Source organism: Monodelphis domestica, chromosome 4 (genome assembly GCF_027887165.1).
Source record: "Monodelphis domestica isolate mMonDom1 chromosome 4, mMonDom1.pri, whole genome shotgun sequence".
Taxonomy (NCBI): domain Eukaryota; kingdom Metazoa; phylum Chordata; class Mammalia; order Didelphimorphia; family Didelphidae; genus Monodelphis; species Monodelphis domestica.
The window spans coordinates 140,224,733-140,249,548 of record NC_077230.1 but is presented as its reverse complement, the minus strand read 5'-3'; the positions used below and the strand labels follow the sequence as shown (position 1 = coordinate 140,249,548).

Below are 24,816 nucleotides of genomic sequence, written 5' to 3'. Positions count from 1 at the left end.
GGTGAGGTGTGTGTGTACGTGTGAATGTTTGGAATATATATGTTAAATGGAAATTATTTTTCCCCAGGAAAAAAAAAAAGTCCTTTTGGAACCAAAACCTGACTTCAGTTGAATTTTTTAGAAATGTTTCAGAAACTGTGTTGAAAACTGCTATGTTATAGTTATTAATGTATATGTGGAGTATTATATGATTATTGTATAGTATAACATAGGTGATAATGTTATAATGCAAACTTTTCTTGATGACTCAAGATTGTCATTATGAATGTTAATTATGACACTATGATGTCATATGATACTATTACCTTCAGGGACTATTAAGGTGCCGTGGGGCACTTCACTTCTATCCCAATAGGACCTGATTGGCATTCTATCCTAGCAGGAGGTTTTTTTTTTCTTTCCTCTTCTTATAGGCAGATAGGTGACACAGTGAATACAGCAACTGGGCCTCAAGTCAGAAAGACCTAAGTTCAAATTCGACTTATTAGTTGTGTGATCCTAAGCATACCCCCTGATCTCTGTCTGGCTCAGTTTCCTTACTATTCTATAAAATCAAGATAATAAAAATACTACCTACCTTTTAGGGTTGTTGTAAGGATAAGATATTTGTAAAATGCTTTATAAATCTTAAAATGTCATATAAGTGCTAATTATATTTATTATTTATCATTCTATGGAATTTCCCTGATATCAACTACCACAACTTAATTTTTTTTTTGTGGATCTACTTCTGCTGTCTCTTCTGACTCCCTTAACTATTATTGGTATCCCCGGAGACTGCCTCCCAACTTTTAAATTATAATCTTGAATTAAAGTAAAAAAGGAAGACTATAAAGTAAAACCAAATTATGAAGAATTATATCTAAAATTTAGCCATATGAATTCCTTACCTTAGAAGTCCTGTTTCTCTTCTTCTCTGATAGAGTGAAGTGATTGAGCTTAGAGTTAACTATTTTAATTGAATTCCTAAGCTTAATTATTTCTTTCCAATTTATGTCTTAGAAGATTCACAGAATCATAGAATCTTAGTCTAGAAGAACCTTATAGATCACCTAGGCCAACTTCTAAAGCTACTAGAGAACAGATAACTGACAGAACAATAAGACTTGCCATGTTTACCATAAAAGCACAATAATATTTGTTCAAATATAAGCTCATTGAGGTCAGATATTATCTCCTATTTTATCTTCACATCTCAGTCTTGAACAAAATAGATACATTTAAATGTTTATTGTATTGTACCTATGTATTATTTTATAATGAAAGTCTGTTGCATATATTGCCTCATTGGATTTTCATAATATATTTTAAAGTAGGTTTATAGATATTACTATCCTTATCTTGCAGGTAAATTGTCTTAGAATCTGAGAGACTGTGACTTTCTTGTATTCATATGACTAGTAATTTTCAGAGGGGGCACCTTAAACCAAATTTCCAGTGTTATTTCCATTGATTCACCACAGATTAATACTATTCTGTTTTATAGAGTGCTAGCCTTAAAGTTAGGATGTCTTAGTATTTAAGTCCTGCCTGTACTTTATACTTGTGGGTATAGGCAAATCATTTAAGCTCTGAATTCTACAGGTAACTCCATAAGGCTATAAATTGACTCAATGAAAGTTTACTACCTAGATGAAATTAAAAAAAAAAAAATTCACTCTCCCTTTTCTCCACCAAAAAGAGATAAAAGAAAGGTAAAAAAAATAGTGAGTCAATTAATTCATCCAAGACCCAATAATAAGTAAATTGTTCATTTAGTATCAGTTCATGATAACTTTATTCATCAAAGGTCTTGGAGTTCTTGGTTGGTTGCTTAGTTAGTTGAACCATGACACTCCTCCTAGCTTTGTTGAAAATTCTTAATTCATGTCCACCGTTTATTCTAAAACATAACATGTCTCTTTTATCATTTGTCTAAGGGAAAAAAAATTAGCATCAGTCATGCTGTTTCTTGAAAAACACACATTAGTTTTCATTATCTTGTCAGATAGCAAGAGAAAACTCTCTTAGAAGTATTGATTAAATTATGCCTTTGGCATTTTAACTTTTCTTTCCACTTCTTCTTCTTCTATGTCATGATAATAATTGGGGAGGTGTATGACTGCCTTTTGATGCATTCTTTCATCTCCAAACATCATTGATTACTTCTTTTCCCTTCCTGCTTCCAAGTTTCATAATTACGTACTAATCTTATTTTTTCCAAAACTTAAAAAATTTTTTCCAATATTAACATCTGAAGACTTGGCAGATGAACCTAGTAATTCAAATAAGATATACTGTTCATTGTTAAAATGATCATCTCTCTGTTTTTAGACACAAGCACAATGCACAGATTGGTTGCTAGGTAGTAAAAGACAAGATAACTGAGAAATGGTAAATGTATGACCCTCTGGGCCTAGCCGGTCTACTAAGTTTACCATTCAACCTTTTGGAAATTTTTTAAGCATATTTGCACTAATTAAAATATATTCAATTTAAAACAATTAAAATCTATCATCTTAATCCATTTTGCCTATCTTATCTTGTGAAGAAATTTGGCCCATTAGCATCAGATAGCTTGACAACATAGACATATACATGCTTAAAATGTGTACCAAATTTGATAGTGTTCCTTTCTTCCACCCCAGGTTGAGGAACACCACAAGGTGTGATGATGTTCCCAGAACACTCTGTACATTTGCTTGTAATTAAAACACTCTCATCTTGTGGATTTATGTTATTTTCCATTACTTTTAAAACTTTATTTGCTTGTGAATAATATAGAATCACTCTAAAGAGCATTAGACTGGGCAAGAAGAAATGCCAAATCCCCTTTTTCTACCTTTTCATTGACTTTAATTATGGCATCTTGGAGAAACATAAATATTCTGCATAAACTCCCATTTTTCTAATTGTAATTGGAAGTGGAAGATGTCATCCCCCTGATTAATTCAAAATACTTTTGAGATTTGTAGGCTATGTTATACACATACAAAATAAAAATGTCATATTTGATATCTAAATATAACTTCACTTATTCTTCAGTTAATATAACAAAAATGATGCCCAACATAGAGCCAAGCCCTTTCCTTAGAGTCACCACTATTAGGATTAATTAAGCCTTTGCCATTGGCATCCAATTTAGGTTTCTTCACTGGTAATATTAGGGTGTTGTACTCTGATCTACATAGCACTATAATCTTTTGTTGTATGAGGGATTCAATTATTCCCTCCATGGCCTCTCTACTTAATAGGTACTGTGGGATAGATGGGGATGGAGCTTCCATAGTAACAATTTTAACAGGTACATCTGATTTTAACAACCCCACGTCTGTAGAACTATTCTTTCATAAAGTCTCAGTAATATCTGCACAAATTTCATGAATAAGGTTCTCTTTCATCTCCGTATCTAAGCTGTCTAAAAATAGCACCAGGAATGGGTCTAATGACTACTCTGGTAACTCTAGAGATATGTCACCAGTTGGGGTATATACAATTGTTGACCTTAGTTTATATAACAGGTCTCTCCCCTCAAAGTGGAGTTGGGCATTAATGAGTGTTTCACACTCAGAGGACCTAAGGATACCATACATGGTGGTAGCTTATTTTTGGTTTGTTTGTTGTTTTTAATAAAACCCCTACCTTCCATCTTGGAATCAATACGGGGTATTGGTTCCAAGGCAGAAGAGTGGTAAGGGCTAGGCAATGGGGGTTAAGTGACTTACCCAGGATCACACAGCTGGGAAATGTCTGAGGCCAGATTTGAACTGAGGACCTCCCGTCTCTAGGCCTGGCTCTCAATCCACTGAGCTACCCAGCTGCCCCCATGGTGGTAGCTTTTTGACCTCAAAGGGTGTACCCAATATTCCCACAACCTACATTGACCCCACAGTATCACATTCTCTATCTGGTGATTCTTTTAGCCCAGACTTAGCCACTCCAGAATCAAACATACCTACATAAAGATTATACCCACTTTTAGGGTAACATGAGGTACAGTACTATTTCTTGGGGAGTATACTGGAATCACGGGTGTTAAGCCTTCAGTATCAGGAAAGCTATATACATCTCCCTACCCTTCACTCTCTACATTACTTATTTCATTTTCTTCATTTTCCAAAGTCTCAGTTTCATATATTCATTTGCAACAAATTCAGTTATGCTCCACTTAGGAAAGCTTCATAATGAAGCATTGCCACCTTGTGCTCCCTTCTGAGAATATTTTTGGGTATTGCCACTAGCCACTCGGGAGTATTTTGGTCTTGCACCATTCTTTATATAGGTTTGCATTGTCTCCATATCTGGAGCTTGGGCAGTTCCTTGATAGTATTTTATCATTATATGCATCGGGATAGCTAAGATTCCTGTCTTGATACCCATATCCATAATCACTGTCAAAACCATATCCTCTAAAACCATTATCTCTAAACCCATTATATTTCCTGCCTCAGTTTCCCCTGAAATTATTTTCTCCATTTTTGTCTGTAATTATTATAACATCTGCCATTTTGCCTAAATATTTGTCCCCATGACTGACAATCATGTAATAAATGGCCTAGTCTCCCACACAGGTAATAACTTGGGGCTTGGTTGCTAAACCCTCTTTGTTGGTTCTAAATTTGTCTTGGTGGTCTATATTCCCTTACTACTGCCATTTTTTTCTTGTTAATCTGACTTATTTAATTTTAGTTTAAGATCTTTAATTTCCCTTCTTAAATATTCAATTATTTTCTTTGCCCTTCTTGTTTGTCTTTATCAGCTTGAGGCACATAAGAAGCTACTCTCCTCAATTCATCCCATTCCATTTGATCCCAATCCAGACACTGACTTCTAAAATAATTATGTACTACAGGGAAGGCATTTTTAACAAATGCTTTCTTAATTTACTTATGTCCCTTTCCTTGCATATGTCCAATCTAATCCAACTTTCTCCAAGATCCATCAATCTATCTAGGAAAGTAGAGGGTGTTTCCCCAATTTCCTGCTTCACTTTCTCAAATTTGGTCCATGTACCCAGGCTTTGGTAACAGCCTTTCATCATTTGGAGTACTGCCTGTCTTGTCCTGACCAATTGTTGATATCTATAATCCAAATTAATATAGCAATTTGGCTTAGATAAAGGCCAGTCAGGGAGGCTATCATTTTTGTTTTTCTCAGTAATTATTTTCTGTTTCTCCTGTTTTGTAAGCACCTCATATAAAAGAATATCAAAATCATTGTAGTCAGAATTAAATTGATTATTTTTTGGAACTTCTTTATAACTGCTCTTGGTTCCTCCTCAAAAGACAGATTTTCCTTTTTAAAACTATCTATGTCCTTTTGGGTAAAGTCCTTATGCTGTTGAACATTAACTAATTCATGGTCAGGGGTCATCACTGGAATCTCTCTTAAAGTAAAAAAGTGCCCAAACTCTTCACTAATTCTGCCATTTCTTTCTCTAATTTAGTTCCCTCTTGTTTATCAGTACAATTTTTCTCTGTCTCATATTTCTGTATTATAGAATTCAGGTAATTCACTTTTAAGGTTAATTCATTAAATCTTATTTGCTGTAGTTTCTTTAAATTGGTTGAAGATGTAGGAGAGTGCCATATTCACCAATAACAACAGTATTACCCCCTACTTCTAATGGTATGAAGCTCAAAAAATCCAATAGCAAAATGGTAAGCAGTCCCATCATGCAGTTAAGAAATGCTATTCCCTTAATAGAAGAAGGAATAGTCAAGTAAAAAAAATTGGATATAGCTCCCAGGTACATAGTGTCATAAAACCACTTTGTTCTACATAGCCATTGCCTTCTAACTGTCATTAATTGACAAACAGCACAGCACGTGGTCCTTAACTTAAAACTGTACAGCAGGAGGTATACCCTGCTGTGAGGGAAAAAAAGTTGTCTTTTTAAATTTGATCCTCTAGGTTTCAAAAATCATACCTGTATCTGTTCTGAATACTAGTATCAATTATTTAGGCTCTGTGTACATTTGGCTCATCAGAAAATGTTAGGAATATTTTTCCAGAAAATATAAGAAATATGAATAGCCAAGAATGTTAATGGATGGAAGATTAAAAGGGAAATTTGGATACTGTGTCTCCTTTACTGCTTGTGGTAGATCAGGCAAGTGCACAATGATAAATAGTAGAGGAAGATGAAAAAGAATTCTCTATTTGATAACTATTAAATGTTAAGGAAAGGTAAGGAAGGTAAACAAAGGTTATGAGGATTAGGATTCCCTAATCTAAAAGGGGGCTAAACTTTTACCCACTTACCTCTAGTTCACAAGTACTTGCTTCTTGCTCAGGTCACCCCAACCCTTCTTATCACTCCTTAATCTATACTAATCTATACTAATTACTTACTTAAATACTTAATCTATACTAATTCACAGATCTATTCTAAATACACTTTGCTAAATTATAATCCTCTTATTTATAATAAAATTTACTGTCTCCATTAATTTCTCTTAGCTTTGAATCAATCTTTCTGCCAACTGCCAGACTTTTCAGACTAAGCAGGCTTCTGGACCTACACAGGCCTCAAAAATGGCTGTCTCTGTCTCTAGCCACACAGAGGAAAAACACAGTCTCTTTCTGTCTCCTTAGATTTTTTCCAGCTTTTAAGCAATTTGGTTATTCACTCTCTTTGCCCTGTGCTAACTTTTTCAGGCCTAGCTAGGCTGTTTGGCCTATGTAAGCCTCAAAATGGCTTGTCCCTCTCAGCCGCCACACAGACAAAAAATGGTCTATCTCTTTCTCCTTGCTGTTAATTTCTCACACACACTTTTTAAAGAAACTCTAATCTTTTCTCCTTCTTCACATGCCACTGAGTTTTTTTCTGTGTTCCAGGGAACAGAAAACACCAACCTTCTCGTAGGCCAAAAACCATCAGGAGTCCATTGACAGTTGGAAAACCAACTGACACAGCCACTACCCAGAATTCCAACTGGCAGACTTTCCAAGATTCTCTCTGGCCTTAAAGAGATCTTACCCACTATTCTTTACCATTAGCCCTATGATTTAATTAATCCTAATAAAACTGACTTATTAACAACTATTGTTAGGTTTCAGTCTTTAATCAATTCTAAATTCACATACCCATATGTTCAATTGACTACAACAGGGATCCCATAAACTACAACCCCTCAGCTAGGCCTAATTTTGTAGCTTAAACTGGGTGGTTTTGATATTTAAACAAAATATTGTTGTATTTTAAAATATAAAAAAAATCATATTATTAATTCAAAGCAGAAAATGGAATTTTGCCAATAGGCCATAATTTGCTAAACTCATGACTAGACTATATTTTGACCCTCCGTGATGCCCATAAGAACATACTATAGTATGAGAGATTGTCAAAGGCTTTGCTGAAATTTGTTAACAAAACTGCTAAAGTATCTTCCTTGTTTTTTAGTCTAATTATCCTGATGAAAAAGGAAATTAAGTTAGTCTGATGTGACTTTTTCCTTGATAAAGCTTTGGTGGCTTTTAAGTGATCACTGCTTTCCTGCCTAAACTTCAGTAAATATTCTTTTAATTGGGTTTTTTGCAATTTTCCTGAGTTAATGTCAAAGTCATTACTCCATATGAGCCACTTTCTCCATTTTTTAGAAATTGTGCTAATGTTTACATTTCTCTGGTCTTGTAGAACAGTTCTTCCTCTCTAAATTCTCAGATAAATCTGTGTTCTAATTGATCTGAATGATCTCTCCAGTGATGGAGAGAGCATCTCATTCATTACTATCTATTCTGAACACATCTAGTCTGTACTTTTTCACGAACTTACTACAGAGGATCCAGCCAGAATGTTGTAGCCTTTACTTTTGTTCTGAGATCTTATTCAAATATTTTTTTTAAATATTAATTTGTCAATAAGTTCCCTTACCTGGCCACCTTATTTTATTCAGCACCTCCCCTCTTCTTCTCCTGCATTGCATTTAATTTCTGTTTGTGTTGTCAGTTTATTTCTAAAAATATTTTCATTCTTTTTGGACCTGCTTCTCCTATTTAAAAAAAATTCATTCATTCATTCATTTAGAATATTTTTCCATGGCTGCATGATTCATGTTCTTTCCCTTCCCTCCCCACTTTCCCCTCTTGGAGCCAATAAACAATTTCACTGAGTTTTACATACATTATTGTTCAAATCCTACTTCCTTCCAAATGATTAATATTTGCAATAGAGTGATCATCTAAAGCCCATGGTTCTTTCTTTCTCTGGATCTGGATAGCTGACGTTCTCATAAGTTCCTCAGAATTGTCCTGCATCGTTGCATTGCTGCTAGTAGAGAAGTTCATTACATTTGATTGTACCATAGTGTATCAGTCTCTGTGTACAATGTTCTCCTGGTTCTGCTCCTTTTGCTCTGCATCACTTCCTGGAGGTTGTTCCAGTTCACATGGAATTCCTCCAATTCATTATTCTTTTCAGCACAATAGTATTCCATCACCCACAGCCACCACAATTTCTTCAGCCATTCCACAATTGAGGGACTATCCCTCATTTTCCAATTTTTTGATGCCACAAAGAGTGCAGCTATGAATATTTTTGTACACTCATTTTGGCTTATTATCTCTTTGGGGTACAAATCCAGCAGTGGTAAGGCTGAATCAAATGGATGGCAATCCTTTGGGCATAGTTCAAATTGCCTTCTAGAATGGTTGAATCAATTCACAACTCTACCAGCAATGCATTAGTGTCCCAATTTTGCCATATTCCCTCCAAAATGTATTATTTTCCTTTCCTGTCATATTAACCAGTCTGCTAGGTGTGACATGTTACCTCAAAGTTGTTTTGATTTGCATGTCTGTAATTATGAGAGATTTAGAATACTTTTTCATGTGCTTGTTGAAAGTTTTGATTTCTTTTTCTGAAAATGCCTATTCATGTCCCTTGCTCCATTTATCAATTGGGGAATGACTTGATTTTTTATATAATTGATTTAGACCCTTATAAATCTGAGAAATTAGCCCTTCATCAGAGGTTTTTGTTATAAAGATTTTTTCAAAATTTGTTGCTTCTGTTCTAATTTTTGATTACATTGGTTTTGTTTGTACAAAATCTTTGTAATTTGATATAATCAAAGTCATTTATTTTATATTTTGTAATGTTTTCTATCTCTTGATTGATCTTAAATTTCTTCCTTTCCCATATATCTGATAGGAATACTATTCTATGTTCACCTAAAATACATATAGTTTCCTTCTTTATATTTAAGTCATTTACCCATTCTGAATTTATCTTCATATAGGGTGTGAGATATTGTTCTAAACCTAATCTCCCCCATACGGTTTTCCAATTTTCCTAGCAGTTTTTGTCAAGTAGTGGTTTCTTGTCCCCAAAACTGGGATCTTTGGGTTATTGTACACTATCTTGCTAAGGATATTTAGCCTAAATTGATTCCATTGATACACCCTTCTGTCTCTTAGCCAGTACCATATTATTTTGATGACTATTGCTTTATAGTACATTTTAAGATTTGGTTCTGGTAGGCCCCCATCCTTCACATTTTTTTCAATACTTCCTTTGATATTCTTGAACGTTTGTTTTCCCAAATAAACTTTATTATAATTTTTTTCTAATTCAATAAAAAAAAGTTTCTTGGTAGTTTGATGGGTATGACACTAAATAAGTAAATCCATTTGGGTAGGAGTGTCATTTTTATCTCATTAGCTTGTCCTACCCAGGAGCAATTAATATTTTTCCAATTATTCAGATATAGTTTTAATTGTGTGGAAAATGTTTTCTAGTTGTATCCATAAAATTCCCGTGTTTGTCTTGGCAAATAGATCCTAAATATTTTATAGTGTCTAGAGTGATTTTAAATGGAAACTCTTACTGCTGAGTTGTTTTGGAAATATATAGAAATGCTGATGATTTATGTAGTTTTGTTTTGTATCCCACAACTTTTCTGAAGTTGTTGATTCTTTCCACTAGCTTTTTAGTTGAGATTCTAGGATACTTTAAGTAGACCATCATATCATCTGCAAAGAGTGATAGTTTAGTCTCCTCATTGTCTCTTTTAATCCTTTCAATTCCCTTTTCTTCTCTAATTGCTACTGCTAGTATTTCTAGTACAATGTTAATGTTAATGGGCATCCATGCTTCACTCCTGATCTCATTGGGGAGGATTCTAACATTGCCATTGCAGTTGATGTTTGCTGATGGTTTTAAATATTTACTGTTTATTATTTTTAGGAAAGGCCCATCTATTTCTATACTTTTTAGTGTTTTCAATAGTAATGTGTGTTGTATTTCACCAGATGCATTTTCTGTATCTATAAAGATAATCATGTGATTTCTGTTGCTTTAGTTGTTGATATGGTCAATCATATGAATGGTTTTCCTAATATTAGACCATCTTTGCATTCTAGGTATAAATCTCACCTGATCATACTGAATAATCCTCATGATTGCTTGCTAGATTCTTTTTCCTAGGAAGTTCCTGCTACTCTGTGGCCATCTTAGCTCTGCCCCCCTAAAGATCACCTTAAAGCCATGATGGTAAACCTATGGCACATGTGCCAAAAAGGGCACACAGTGTCCTTTTTGTGACCATGCCTGCAATTATCTACCAGAGCATGTTAATATAGAGGCAAAGGGGCTCAGGGAGGAGCTATTCCCCTCCCTCTCTCCATGAGCCTGAGGACATACCTCACTGCAGTTGCTCCTCTGCTCAGTAGCCAATAGGAGTGATTCCTCCTTCCCCTGTCTGTAGTAAGAGGGGTGGGGCAGGGGATGAGGTAAGGAGATTGGACACAGCACTTGGTCTGGGTAACTGAGCAGGAGACAAAGCCTGTCACTTCATCTCTAAAAGGTTCATCATTATTGCCTTAAAGCAATTCCTGAAGATAAAGGCCCAATGGGCAAAGAAGACCAAGAAAATATTGGGACAGTGTTAGGAAAGGCATTGAAAACAAAAACTAACTGAGATGTTAAGTGAAATTTGGATGTTTGCTAAGGATGTTGTGAAAGAGAATTTTTAAACTCCATTTATTTATTTTAACTTAATCAATCAAGACTTGGAGTGCCCCTCCTTTCATACTTAGTGAGGCACTTGAAGAACCTTTTACTAGAAAAGGAAGTTCACACCCTCAAACACCAGAAACAGATCCCACAAATGCTGCCCCACTCTGGGCAGTGCTAGACAAATTAAGGAACTATGATTGGTTCCTGAGAGGTGATTTGGGAGAACTACTGAGTAGAGAAAAACATTTATAAGGTGAGACCCAATAGGAAGTCAGATACTCTGATTTTGGACTCTCAGTTTGGATTTTCATTTGGAATATGGCTTCTTATTTTGGCTTCCTGATTCGGACTTTTGATTCTGGTGGACCTTCAGATACAGCTTGCTGCATTAGTGACTCAGGCTGAAGAGAGATGCTTACTCTGAGACTCTTGCCTCCTTGGCTTTAGAGACTGCATTTTGCAGCTCAGCCTCTTCAACATTGGTCCTTTAGTTGGTGAAATGCATGGCTGGAGACACTCTTGTGAGCTGGTGAGATTTGCATTCAGATTCACATTCTTTGTCTGGAGGCACTCAGATCCAGACCTAGGGTATTTAGCTAGGCAATATTTTCTACCTCCTTCCTACATTTCCCTCTCTTTACTATCTCTACTTTGCTATAATAAAGCTACTAACAGCCTCATGACTTAAGAGTTAATTTTTTATGAATGTCAACTGCAACAACCTTTTAAACTCTTACAATTTGGACAAACTCATTTTAAATCTAACAATGTTTAGATGGATTCATAGTTTAGGATAACACTGAAATAGATCTAATTTTCAACTCTACATTTCTATAGGACTATCATTAGCCTATCTTTATAGAATATATCAATACCTAGAATGTTATATTTTTATTGTTATTTAACACTTCAATAGAGGCATGATATAATTGTGAAAAGTTTAAAGACAGGCTACTTAAATGATCAAGGGAATACAACAACAACAACTGGAAAAACAACTGGAAAGAAAACAAGCCCGAGAGGGAATGATGGAAGTCTATAAAATTAGGAAGAAACTAGATATTCTGAATACAGATTTATTTGGAAAATGTCAAAACACAAGTGCTAAAAGTTGAGATTTGACAGATATAAACAAAAAGACAATTAGGAGGAAACTACTTTATGTATTGATAGTAAAATAGATAAATCTTTGTACCCATGGTGGTGGTAATATTATAGACAATATTAGTTATTGTCCTCAGGGTCATGTAGAATTTCCATAATATATAGTTAGTAATGTATAATTACAAATAGATAAATGAGTTAAAATAAACTTTTACCTAAATGTAGATCAAAATGAATTGATAAAGTAGTCATGGTCTGTAGTGGAAAGAAGAATATACGGAAGAGTGAACAGATTGCTAATCTTGGCTTATAGTATATAAGTATACTAGAATATATGTATAAATATATATGACCATTTTTATCCCTGGACAAACCACATATTCAAACAGACCTCTCTTTTCATTTTCTTTTATATAAAATGGTCAGATTAGATGATCTCTTCTTCCTTGCTCTGATACTATATTGAGCAGGGGACATGGAAGTTGGAAGGAAAAAAATATCCTTGGACAAAAATGTCTTTTATAGCCATGGTCAACTGGATGAGTCAATTTAATTCAATGAACATTTATTAAAAGGCTAAGGTAGAAAGACTATCTGATCTAGTTGGCCAATCTCTCTTGGCAATTGGTGGATAGAGTGAAAGTTGTTTTGCTAATGTCTTTTAAATTAACTCTTATGTTTGAGGATTTATGGTTCTGTGAATGCTCCTCAGGGAGTCAAAAAGACCTGGTATTGACTCAGTCATTTAAACTCTGGGTGAATTATATTCTCTCTATATGAAATGGGAATAATAAAACTGACTCCTGGGGAATATTAGTAATCTATTCTGAGAACCTTGGATGAAATGTGTTTGGTAATTATGTTTCTCTGATGATTTCCCCCTCTTTTTATTCTATCTGGCCTTCCTACTGTAACCTTGAGTATCCAAAGCCTTAATTTTGGTCCTGACTTATTATAGTTTTGTCTCCTTTCCAATCTTATTTCCAAGTAATGAAGCTGCTTAAAAATATTTGTGTTATTGGACTTGGTTTCATTTGTTTCATTTCTCATCCTCACTTTTGGCATTTTATTTTGTTACCTGAAGGTAACAAAGATTGCATAATTTTATTCGAGGAGGGTAGCAGTAGCAAAGCCTTAATTCCTATAGCGAGTATTCTCCCTTTCATATAGGTATATAATTGCTTTTTTGCTAAGATACAGCATTTTTAATAATGATAGCATTCATATTCAAATTTGAGTCACTTGGCTACTAGTTAAGGATAACTTCTAGTTTCAAAGGAAGCATTAATAAAAGTTTCCTTCTCCCTATAGTTTTAGAGCAGTGATTTCTCAGATATGTATTTTGCCATTATTTTGCTTTTTGAACTTATTTTCACTAACTATGGTGCTTTATATTTTTTAAGCATGAAGTATAATGTTTCAGATGTAATTCTGTCCATGTATGTAGGATAGCAATTCAGATTCTGTCCACTTGTGCAATATGACAATAATGAACTTGACAATAATGAACTTGGTAGGATTTAGTGTTATATCAGAATCAGGATTCAGGTAAAAAATTTCCCCAGTTTAAGTAGCTGGGTTGATTGATTTCTCTTTTTTTCTTTTCATTTTTCTCCAATGGTGTTAGTATCCCACAGCAGCAGTCTTGATTTTGACACAAGACCCTGTTTTGCCTATATTTGTATTCAGGCAAGGCCTTTTCTCTTTAAAACATATGCACAAATGTTTCAAAGCACCAGAGCAGAGCTTCATCCAGCTGTTTTTCATTTATTGGAGGTCGAGTCTGCTGGTACTATTACCTGACATCTATTCATTTTGCTAGCAATACACCAGTTTCTGCCTGTCCTTCAACAAATGATTCTCCTTGCCTTTCAGTCACTGGAAAGCACTCATTTAAAAGATGTTAAAATTATGTGTGCCCTCTGTCCTCGAGAAGTTACAGCCACTTCAGTGATAGATGTAACGATTCCTCTGTGCCTTTTGGGAAGACCCTGGGGAGGGGCTCTGATCACATTAGTAAATGAGATACAAATTAAATTCAGCACAGTCATTAACACGTTTCCTATTGGACACTTCTGTATCTTTCACAGAATTCCCAACCTGTGAGCCACTAACTCAGTTTATATGCAAAAATGGAAGATGCATTAGCAGCAAATGGCACTGTGATTCAGGCAAGTACCAAATGTTTAACATATAATCTGATTTGATGGGGGACTTGGCTGTCTTGCTGACTATCTTCCTTCAGAGAGGCTAAGTAGAATAATTGTGACATATGCTGAGAGATGGGACTGAAACACTTAAACACCAAGGTGATCAGCTTTAAAGGTTACAGACAGGAGCATTTGCCCCATAGGGGTAATTTGAGTGATGTTTTTTCTCCTCATATAAATGGCTATATGTGGATAGCTGAGTATATACACAAAGTGAAGGAAGCTATTAAAGAAATTATCTGAACTATTCAAATCCTTCAAAAATATTGATTGAAATATTTATTTCCCCAAGACAAAAGCCATATTACAAGTCATAATTTATTAGTCCAAATTGCCTAAATTTTCTCACTTCAAATTCTTCTTTCCTTATACTAAAATAGGAAGAGTTGGGTTGCAATGCTTAGCAAATGAAATAAATATCAATTATGTAAGTAGAATTATACATTGACATTCTGATTCTTTTTTTTCCAAACCCCTTACCTTCTGTCTTAGAATCTATACTAAGTATTGGTTCCAAGGCAGTAGAGTAGGTAAGGACTGATGACTTGTCTAGGGTCACATAACTAGGAAGTGTCTAAGGTCAGCTATGAACCCAGGACTTCCTGTCTCTGGGCCTTACTTTCTGTCTACTGATAGATAGTTCTGATAGATAGATACTGATAGCTGTTCCTAATTTATTTCTTTCTAAATTATTATTTCACTTTTTAAAAACTAATGATTTTAAAGTTTTTATTTAAATGTAGATAATAGTATAAGGCAACCATTCTTTAAATTTTGTCTTCTATACAAATATATGTATGGAATTGCCCACATACGCACAGGTGGTAAATTGAGTTTAAACCTATGGAAGAAGGGAACCAAATAAGGTTTCCTTGGGTTCAATTTGTAAATATTAGGGAAGTTATAATTAGGCTGCAGGCACAAGTAGAGAAAGTGGATGGGATGATTTTTTATTTATATGCCAATTGGACCACAGCTCTTACAATTTTCTTTGAATTCAACCTCTACTCTTTATTTATTATTATTTTTATATTTCATATATGAAATCATTTCATTCATTAGTCCAATCTTACTAGGAATAAAAGATGCACCTTCATGATGACTGTATGAGTTGTGTATAATTTTGTTGTTTCTCTTAAGAACAGAGAAAAGTAAATATAAGTTTGGTTGCGTCAGTTGTAAATAGTAATTTGGGATGAGTTAACACTAGGTGAACTGCCTCTCTGTGTAAATTGTCACATGGTTACACCATCTTCATAGGATTAATGTTACACATGCCTATTTCTAGATGATGACTGCGGTGATGGGAGTGATGAAGTGGGTTGCATTCACTCTTGCTCTGATAATCAGTTCAGATGCTCCAGTGGCAGGTGTATTCCAGGACACTGGACTTGTGATGGTGACAATGACTGTGGAGACTTCAGTGATGAAACCAAAGCAAATTGTACCAAAGAAGGTTAGTTATTTTGTGAAAGTAGAGATCTCTATTTTAAGCTGCTAAAGATGGTAATTAGAAATTGATGGTAACATGCATTTCAATCAAAAAGAAATGGCTTGCCAACAAAGGTCATGTGTGGGGTATTCCATAAGTCAAATCTATCCGTTTACTATCACTTCATCACTTCCATCCATCCCTGCCACTTCCTCTTATCTTCCATTATCAACTCCTTCCTTATTATCCTCTCCTGTTGTATCACCCTTTTTCTGTGCATTTCATTATCACTCCTCCAGGCATACTTCCCCATCTTGTAAGTTTCTAAAGTTACCAAAATAGCAAAACAATAGTTCAAATCTTTTATTTTTATCAATGTATAAAATTAATCTCATCTTCCTCATAATTTTCTACTGCTTACAGAAAGTCTTGTTATCTATTTATCTGTGTTCTTTGTCCCAGAGAATGAGGTCATGCTTATTGTTTTTAACATATTACTGTAGAGCATGTATGAGTATCATATGTAATTAGTTGAATTAATGAACGAAAAGACATGTATTAGCACTTTCTGTGTGTCAGGAAATGTGCTAAGCATCAGGAATACAAAAAAAAAAGTGAACATGATTCATCCCCTCCATGAACTTTCATTCTAAGTGGAGAGAAAAATCATCAAGGACTAAGTGAATAAGGCAGGTTATTCTGGTTTGGAAACTTAGAGAGATTCTAAGATTAATGCAGTATATTATTGATTTATATCAGTATCGATAGTGTATTGGTTTCAAAAAGGTTTCAGATCCTGAAGATGAACTAATGGCAAGGGTAGGGCATTTAAAGCACAGTCAGCAAAAAGAGAATGCTTGAGATGAGCAGAAATGTAAAATAGAACATCACTGGAAGAGCCAGGTTGTTATATAATTAGTGTCACATATCAAGCAATCCACCAATGTCTGGAATCCCTGAATCAAAATTGAAGAAATAAAGGGTTAAATTCTTCAGAGCATGAAGTTGTGAGAGCAATAATATGGCTGTTTATCCCTAGGCTTTAATTGTTTTTTCCATATTATTATTAAGCTCTTTTTGATATTTTTGAGCTTTCTGGTAACCTCTGGCCATAATATAGTGGTTTCCTAGTTACCAAAGATCACAAAAAGGCCCAGGGAGATGGAGTTGGGGCCCAGACCACTCCTCTCCTGAACAGATACTTAGAACAAAGGGATGGCAGTTCCTAAAATCAGTGCTTTAGTATCCTTGTTGACATTCTAAGGTTCTGTCAAAATAAAACTTGCTTTTATTAACTGTTGAATGATCTAGGAGTTCCTGTTTTTGTTTTAAAATGAAGTCTCAACTAAAAGAGGATGATACTGGCCTGTGTAGCCCATTGCTGCCATATAGGTCTTTGGTCTATGGTAAAGTGGCTGATAAGAAGAGTGTGAGATTATAATTGCAATTTAGGGCTCTTACCCTAGAAGCCTAAATGGAGATAAAAGGTAATACTTTGAATAGCTTTTCTAGCTTGGGCTCTTTATCCCGAGATGCAGGAAACCTCTTCTGTCCTTAACATAAAAAAAATTCATTTTGCTTTTTGAATAAGAATTCCAGACTTGGGAGTTTTGTCCTATTTTTACATCATTTTGGAGATGCCCAAGTAACAGCCTGAAATGGGTGCTTTTATTCACTTGTTATTAGCACAGGCTATACCTACCGCCTTTTTAATTTTTATTTGTTCTCTTTGGTTCTCTCAGTGAATGAATAGAAAGGTAGATTGTTGAGGAAATTATAAATACAATTTAATTCATGCATCTTGATTTTTTGTTTTTAAGCCAACATACTCTACAATACATTTTTCTAACGTTTCAGGAGTAAGAATGCTTGCTTAGTGTGGATTTTGCAAGAATAATTAGAATAATTGTAAAGGACAAAGGCTACATCAAATATGGGAAAATAGTAAGCTCTGAATCAGAGATGATTCTTTGTAACCTTGAGGCCACTGGTACATATATCACTTTCCTGACTTGCCTTGACGATATAGACTTGATGGTAGCAAAATAAATCTGAAAAAGCTATATGCCCTTTCTCCACTGAGTGTTCCTTTGTGGTTCTTAGGAATGCCTTAAATTTTTTTTTACTTGAAAATAGATTTATAGATTCTTCTTAACTTCTCTGGTTATTTATTGTTGTTCTTTCAGTATTACTCAAGAGAAGTATCTCATAAATTTCTAATATCTTTGACTTAAATGGACATCTATAATCACTCAAGTATCACTTTAGTTTACGGATTATTTCTTAAACCTGTGCCATGGTCATATGGTCAGTCAGTTAGTTGTTCAACTATCATTTATTAAACATCTTCTATGGGCCAGATATTCTGCTGAAGCCTAAGGTTAAAAAGTGAAGTGAAGATTGTCCTGGCCCTCAAGGAGCTCACATCCTGATGGGAGAGAGAACTATGTACTGTAAAAATGGAGATTTTGAATGAGATTATAGAGAATTCTGGGAAATATCAAGGACTTCTGGGGATTGAAGTATAGGGTTCAAAATCTCCATTTTTACAGTACAAAGAAGATATTAAACAGGATCAATTGGGAGAGAAAAGATCTCAGAGGGAAAATGCTAAGCTTAAAGAAGACAAGGAAAGGCTTCTTTCAGAAGGTGACACTTTATTTTTTAATTTATTTTTTAGAACCTTCCTTCCATCTTGGAATCAATGCTGTGTATTGGTTCCAAGGCAGAAGAGTGGTAAGGGCTAGGCAATAGGGGTTAAGTGACTTGCCCAGGGTGACATAAGTATATGAGGTAAGATTTGAACCCAGGACCTCCTGTCTCTAGGCCTGGCTCTCAATCCACTGAGGTACCTAGCTGCTCCCAGAAGGTGGCAATTTTACTGAGACTTGAAGTAAGAAAAGCAAGGAGGAAGAGGTTTAGAAGGAATAATGAGGAATGAGGGACAGTCTTTAAAAATGCTTATGGCAACCATTCTGGAAAGCAATCTGGAACCATGCCCAAAGGGTCATAAAACTGTGCATGCCTTTTTACTCAGCAATACGACTAAAATGTCTATATTCCAAAGAGATAAAGCTAAGGGAAAGGACGTACCAATATGCAAATATTTAGAGCAGCTGGTGGCAAAGAACTGGAGAAACTGAAGGGTTGTCCATCAATTGGGGAATGTCTGAATAAGTTGTGATATATTGTAATGGAATACTATTATGCCATAAGAAATGACAAACAATATTATCACCAAAAAATTCCAGAGGGACTTTTATGTATATGTGCTGCCAAAGTAAGCACTGGAAAGAATTTTATGAAGTGATGCAAAGTGAAGTGGGTAGAACCAAGAAAATGTTGTACACAGTAAAAGCAATAAATTATGATGATCAACCATGAATGATTCAACTATTATCAGCAATGCAAGGATCCAGGACAACCTCAAGAGACTCTTGACAAAAGGACCTAACCACCACCATGGAGGAAACTAATAGAGTCTGAATGCAGATTGAAGCATACCAACCATCGGTAAACTTCCTCTAAGAATTTTTCTTTAATATAAGCAATATGAACTTTCGTTAACTACATATGAACATGTAGATATGTACTGTATGATAACACATGAACCACCTATGTAATATTATCTGCTGTCTTGGTAGGGGTGTGGGGTAGCAAAGAAGGAACATGGATCACAAAATGTCAGAAAATAATTTCAAAAATTGTATTGATTTATAAAAATAAATTTAAAATAAAATAATGCTTTTAGGAGGGAGATGGAGTGTCCTGTGTGAGGAATAGCAAAGAGGCTAGTGTCCCTAGATCACAAAGTGCAGGAAGGCAAGGAATATATTAGAAGATTATCTAGGTGGGAAGGAACCAGGTTGTGAATTGTCAAATGGAGGATTTTATATTCTATCCAAAAAGTGATAGTGAGCCAATAGAAATGATTGAATAAGGGTTGCCATAGTCAGATCTGTGTTTTTGGAAAATCAAATTAAGGAAAAACTTGAGCCAGGGAGACTAATTTGTAGCTATTAAAATAGTACAGTCATGAGTTAAAGGGGGCCTGAACCAGGGTGTTTGGTGACAGTGACAGAGAAGGAGGTAAAATACACAGGAACTTGAAGGAGAATGTAATCTACTCTAACGGTTACCACTCACCTCAAACACTTCCTTTCAACTTCCAGATGGAGAAGATGTGTGGCCACTGTTGGTATTGCTGCTTACCTTCTATTCCTTTTTTTTTTCCCTCAACCAACCAGGAACATCTCTCTTTATTCCCACTGTCTTTTATTTTGTATTTCAGATTATATGCTATGGTTCTTTCTTGGATTGACTCTTTACTCTGGGTGCCAATAGAGTAATGGAAGGAAAAAGTACATTTGACAATTCCTTTTTTTCTCCCAATATTTTTCAGAATTTTAGCTCTTTGGTAGTGTATTTTAGTCTATGATACTTCCAATTTGAAACTTTTTTTTTTCCCTCTTTATGGATGCCTTTCTATGCTTCATTTGGGTTGTATATCTGTGGGCATGCTGAATATCCCATTATATGTTGTGAAAGATAAATAGATCTAAAGTTAATTCCTTTTGAACTTAAAATGAGCTATTTTCTGTAGTTTATGTGACTTCCTTCTTCCTTTTTTGGGAGTATTTATTTTTCACTTACATTGATGACTGAATTAAGCTCACTAAGATTTCTGTAAATGTTTGTTTAGTATCAGGAGCCCTGTACAGCCACTCGTACAATCACTTCAGGACTCTTAGATAAGTTTTATCATTCTGATGACTCCAGGAATAGTGATCATTGAATTGTATTAGCCTTCTTCTTTAAAGTGACTTAATTTCCACACATCTGTTGCTTACAAGGCAGAGTGTATCATGGAAAAAGAATTAGTCTTGGAACCATGAAGATATGGATTTTCAAGTCCAGCTTCTGATATGTCCTGGCTATGTGACAATAACTTCTCTTCATTGTGTTCTATGTGATGTTATAAAACAAAAAAAAATCCCCCCAAAAATATTGCCAAGTTGGATTAGAAGATTCTTACCAAGAGATCCCTATATTAATAAAATTGCATATCCATGTCTTAGATTGCTCTAAAAATATATTTTAAAGGAATTAACATGCCTGCCTTCTATTGGGATAAAGGAAGGTATTGAGGAATCTTGCAAAAGAAAAATCTACATAACTCTTTAACATATTTCACATTTTGTACAGTGAATGAAATCTTCCCAAATTAAACATATGCATGTTTTTTGGACTGAGGGTAAAAAAGGATTGCTAATCCAATATTCTACTTGGTAGATACAGGCAGGAAGGAAGCAGAAAATATGTCATCCTTGGTTGACTCCTTTAGAAAAGAATGCAGAATAATCTTGAAACTATTTAAATAGTTTTGAATATTAAGACCCTGATTACTTTAGCTATTGTAGAAATAATCAAAATAACCTCAAAAGTATTAAAATCTAGAAAGAATATAATTTATCCAAGCAGACTGTAAGTGTATAGCCCAGGTAAATGGGAAATTTGATTCAATGATCTATATAATTCACTTGTAAAATCTTTTGTTAAGCTAAAAGTAAATGTTTCTGGCCTGAGTTTTCTGTGTTGGCTGTCAACATTGCTCTCATCCACTAGATAATTGCTCAACACTTTTCTTCATGCTGCCTAGGTAGAAAGAGACATATGGTAGGGCTGTTCTTCCAACTCAAGAAGTTTTCTAAAATTTCAAAAAGCTTTTGAATTTGACTTACTTAGAAAGATGAGGAGGAGGAACTAGGCAACTTGTCAGTCCTGGCTTCCCGTTCCTGAAAAGTCATAATTATATTTTTTGAGTCCTAGTTTGATACTGACTGTCTAAATGGTAAATAGAAAAAGTCATAATAAACCATAACAATCTTCCAAGTGCTGTGCTAAATGGTGGAGATGTAAATTATCTCAAGGGCCTTACATTCTAAAATGACAGAAAACAAATAAAAGGGAATGATGACAAGAAGGGCATATTTACAGGGATGCTACGTTGTTAACTAAGTGGATAGCCTAACAAATCCCTAGTAGGAACAATGGCAGAATAAACTTGATCATAGTTCTAGAACTAGAGAGGGGAGGTTATCACTAGAATTTGGAGGAATCAAGAAATGTCTCAAGTAGAAGATAGTGCTACAGCCAACATTTAAAGTATACTGGTGATGCATAGAGGCAACTGTATTCCAGGTATAAGGTATTGAAACCTGTGCAAAGTCTCAGAGAGGGGAGATTAGATTAAATACCATTAATGAGGAATAAAATTAAGAAGCTCTTTTGACTATTAAGGAGTGTCTAAAAAGGGGAAATAATGCTATTATGATAAGCCTGCAAAAATAAATTGACTCTAGTATGAGAAAAGCTCTAAATGCTAAACTGAGGCATATGTATTTAATCTTAAAAGTAATAAATAATTGAGTTGTGAAACAATATTCTCAAGCTGATGCTTTGGGAATATTAGTGGAGTATGTTTCTGGTTTAGCTAGGTGACACAGTAGATAGAGCACTTACTTGTCCTGGAATCAGAAAGTCTCATCCCTGGGGAAAGTCACTTAATTCTATTTGTCTCAGTTTCCTCATCTATAAAATGAGTTGGAGAAGGAATAGAAAACCACTCTTTCTTTTCCAAGAAAACCTCAAATGGAGTCATCGAGTTGTACTTGACTGAAACAACTGATCAACAGCTTTATGAAGCAGAGGAGAGATTAAAGCAATGAAACAAATTAGATGTTTGTAATAGTTTAGGCAAAAAGTGATCTAAGACTGAAACTGTGCTAATATAATGGGAGTAACCAATAAGTCTCAAAGCCATTGATGAATTAGGGGCATGCCTATCCTAAGCATGTTAAGTTGTCCCTCAGGGAAATGGGTGAAGAGAACAATTTGTTTTGACAACCATAAATCAGCTGAAACAGTTGTAGAGTTGGTAGAGCTTCGTCAGACACTGAAGAGGCTTAAGTCATCTAGTACATCCCTAGTCATCTATAGTCATCCTGACTTTTGTCTCATCACTGCATTTCTTTGAGTCTGGAAGAAAGAGAGAGGCTAATGACTTTGTGAAACATCCTTACTTAAAGCCGGTTTTTGTTCAAGTCAAGACATCGACCCCTGATACGATAAGTTTTCTTTGAAAATGAAGGATAAATGAATAAATGGCGAGAGTGAATTGGAAAAAGTAGTGCATGTCAGCACAGTAGTTAGCAAGGCTGTTTAAAAAAAAAAGAGAGAGAGCCAAGGAATAGAGGGTGAAATGAATTAAGCTTTGTGGTGGTCTTCTTGAACATTCTAGGTCAGGAGGAGTCACTAATCAGGACATCGGGAAGTAGTTTTAGAGATGAAGGGGTTAAAACCTCCAGTACATGATCTATTTTTAAGAGGGGAAATATTTAATAACTGAGGCAAAATTATTTTTTAAAATCAATTATTTGTTAGATCTACTAATTCCTAAATCAAGATTTGTTTGACCAAATAAAATTTACATTAATGACCCTCATTTTTATCAGTGCCCTTATCATGCCTTCTTAAAGACAGCTTCCTTTCCCACTTGAATACTTCCTTCATTCACTCTATGCTTAGAGTTTTAAGTTTATTTTACCTTAGTTTTTATTTGGTTGAGGGACGAGTTGGGGGGAAGGATTGGATGCATAGAGCCCTTTATTTTTATAGCAAATATACCCCCTTTTTAAAGGTACATGGTGATCAATTTTTATAAGTTGAAGAAAAACACAGACACCTAGTATATTAGGAATTCTCTCTAACAATGGGAGCTCTCTCCAGTGCAATTCCCAAGTGAGGAATTTGGCAGGAGGCTAAACTATCTTGGCTATCATACAAAAGGATTTTAGTTACTGACATATCAAAGAGACCCCGTTATAAAGCCTTTTTTTTTTTCTGGTAAGAATCTCAAGAACTACTCTAATATCAAGCTACAGTGTATTCGTGCTCCTCTCCCAAATCTCTGTCCTTTGTAATGGAATAATGAAGAATTTAGACATATGTTACATCTATAAAATACCAGATATGTGGAAGTAATCTTATCTCACTGCTGACAGTTTTATTCATTTGAATTATATATGCTATCATTCTTATCCTCCTTTTTGGGGGGAAATAGTCTCTCACACATATTTCAAACTAGGAATGAGACCTTTCTGAAGTAAACATATGCATATTGTTCCATATCTTTAGACAGCTATTCCCTCGGGTCAATTTCCATTCAGAAATAGTTGTAAACATTTATATTGAATAATTTCAACATGAACCCGTTGGGGATGACAGAACAGGCTGTCCCTAGAATATATGTTGCCTATTGTTTCTCCTAAGCAGTTTTAATATTCCCCGAATATTTGAATTCATCTTTACTTTGAAACTGCATCTGACCCTGATTTATGGGCACTGTTCTTTGATGCCTTCTGTTTAGCTTACTGAAAAGGGAAGATTTACTGCCTACTGCAGTAAGTAAACGAGTTGGGTAATGCATGAACATATGTGATTTCTTATTTACATCGCAAATAAAAATTAAAAGCAAGTTTCAAATTAAGTACATTATTGACCTTCAATTCTGATTTATTATGAATAATCTTCAACAAGTTCCCAGATCCATTAGGCAGTTAAGTGCATACCATTATTAATATGTATGTGAACATATTCTCATAGCTACTACTTTTAACTATTCACATTTTCTTCCCTGAAGACTTCTAATTACCTTTAGGCACTTTTCTCCATCTTTTATTTCTCTGTATCTGCCCCCCTACCCAGCAAACACTTAAGAAACTCGAATGATCACAGCATAATTTCCAATCAAATCAAATCTTGTACTCTTCACCTATCCCTCTCTTTCCAGTCTTATGCATTCAGCCATCTCACCTCACTAATTGGAAGAAATAGTATATTTTAAGATATCCAAGAATAGTCCCGGTAGTATTCTCACTTGTAGTTTTTCATTATTAACCTACCCTGCCCTCCCCACTCTGCTCCCAGCTTCATTAGAAAATTCTGGTTTCTTCCTTAGCAATTGTCTAACAATCTTGTTATGACTATAGTCTCAATGCCTAGTGTTGGTTTCCTGATTTTCTTTTCTGTTCCTTTACCCAATTCTTGCAACTTCTACAAGTACACAAAAT

At 34.9% G+C, this 24,816-nt stretch overlaps 1 protein-coding gene across 7 annotated transcripts in view; it reads left to right on the top strand.

Moving 5' to 3' along the window:
• LRP1B (LDL receptor related protein 1B) overlaps positions 1-24,816 on the top strand; it is a 2,480,145-nt gene that overhangs the window by 1,536,509 nt on the left and 918,820 nt on the right. For all 7 annotated transcript variants that reach the window (XM_007494117.3, XM_056797188.1, XM_056797186.1 and 4 more), the window contains 2 exons: positions 14,134-14,214; positions 15,542-15,709. In XM_007494117.3, the coding sequence (XP_007494179.2) occupies positions 14,134-14,214; positions 15,542-15,709 (249 nt within the window). The remainder of the gene's footprint in view (positions 1-14,133; positions 14,215-15,541; positions 15,710-24,816) is intronic.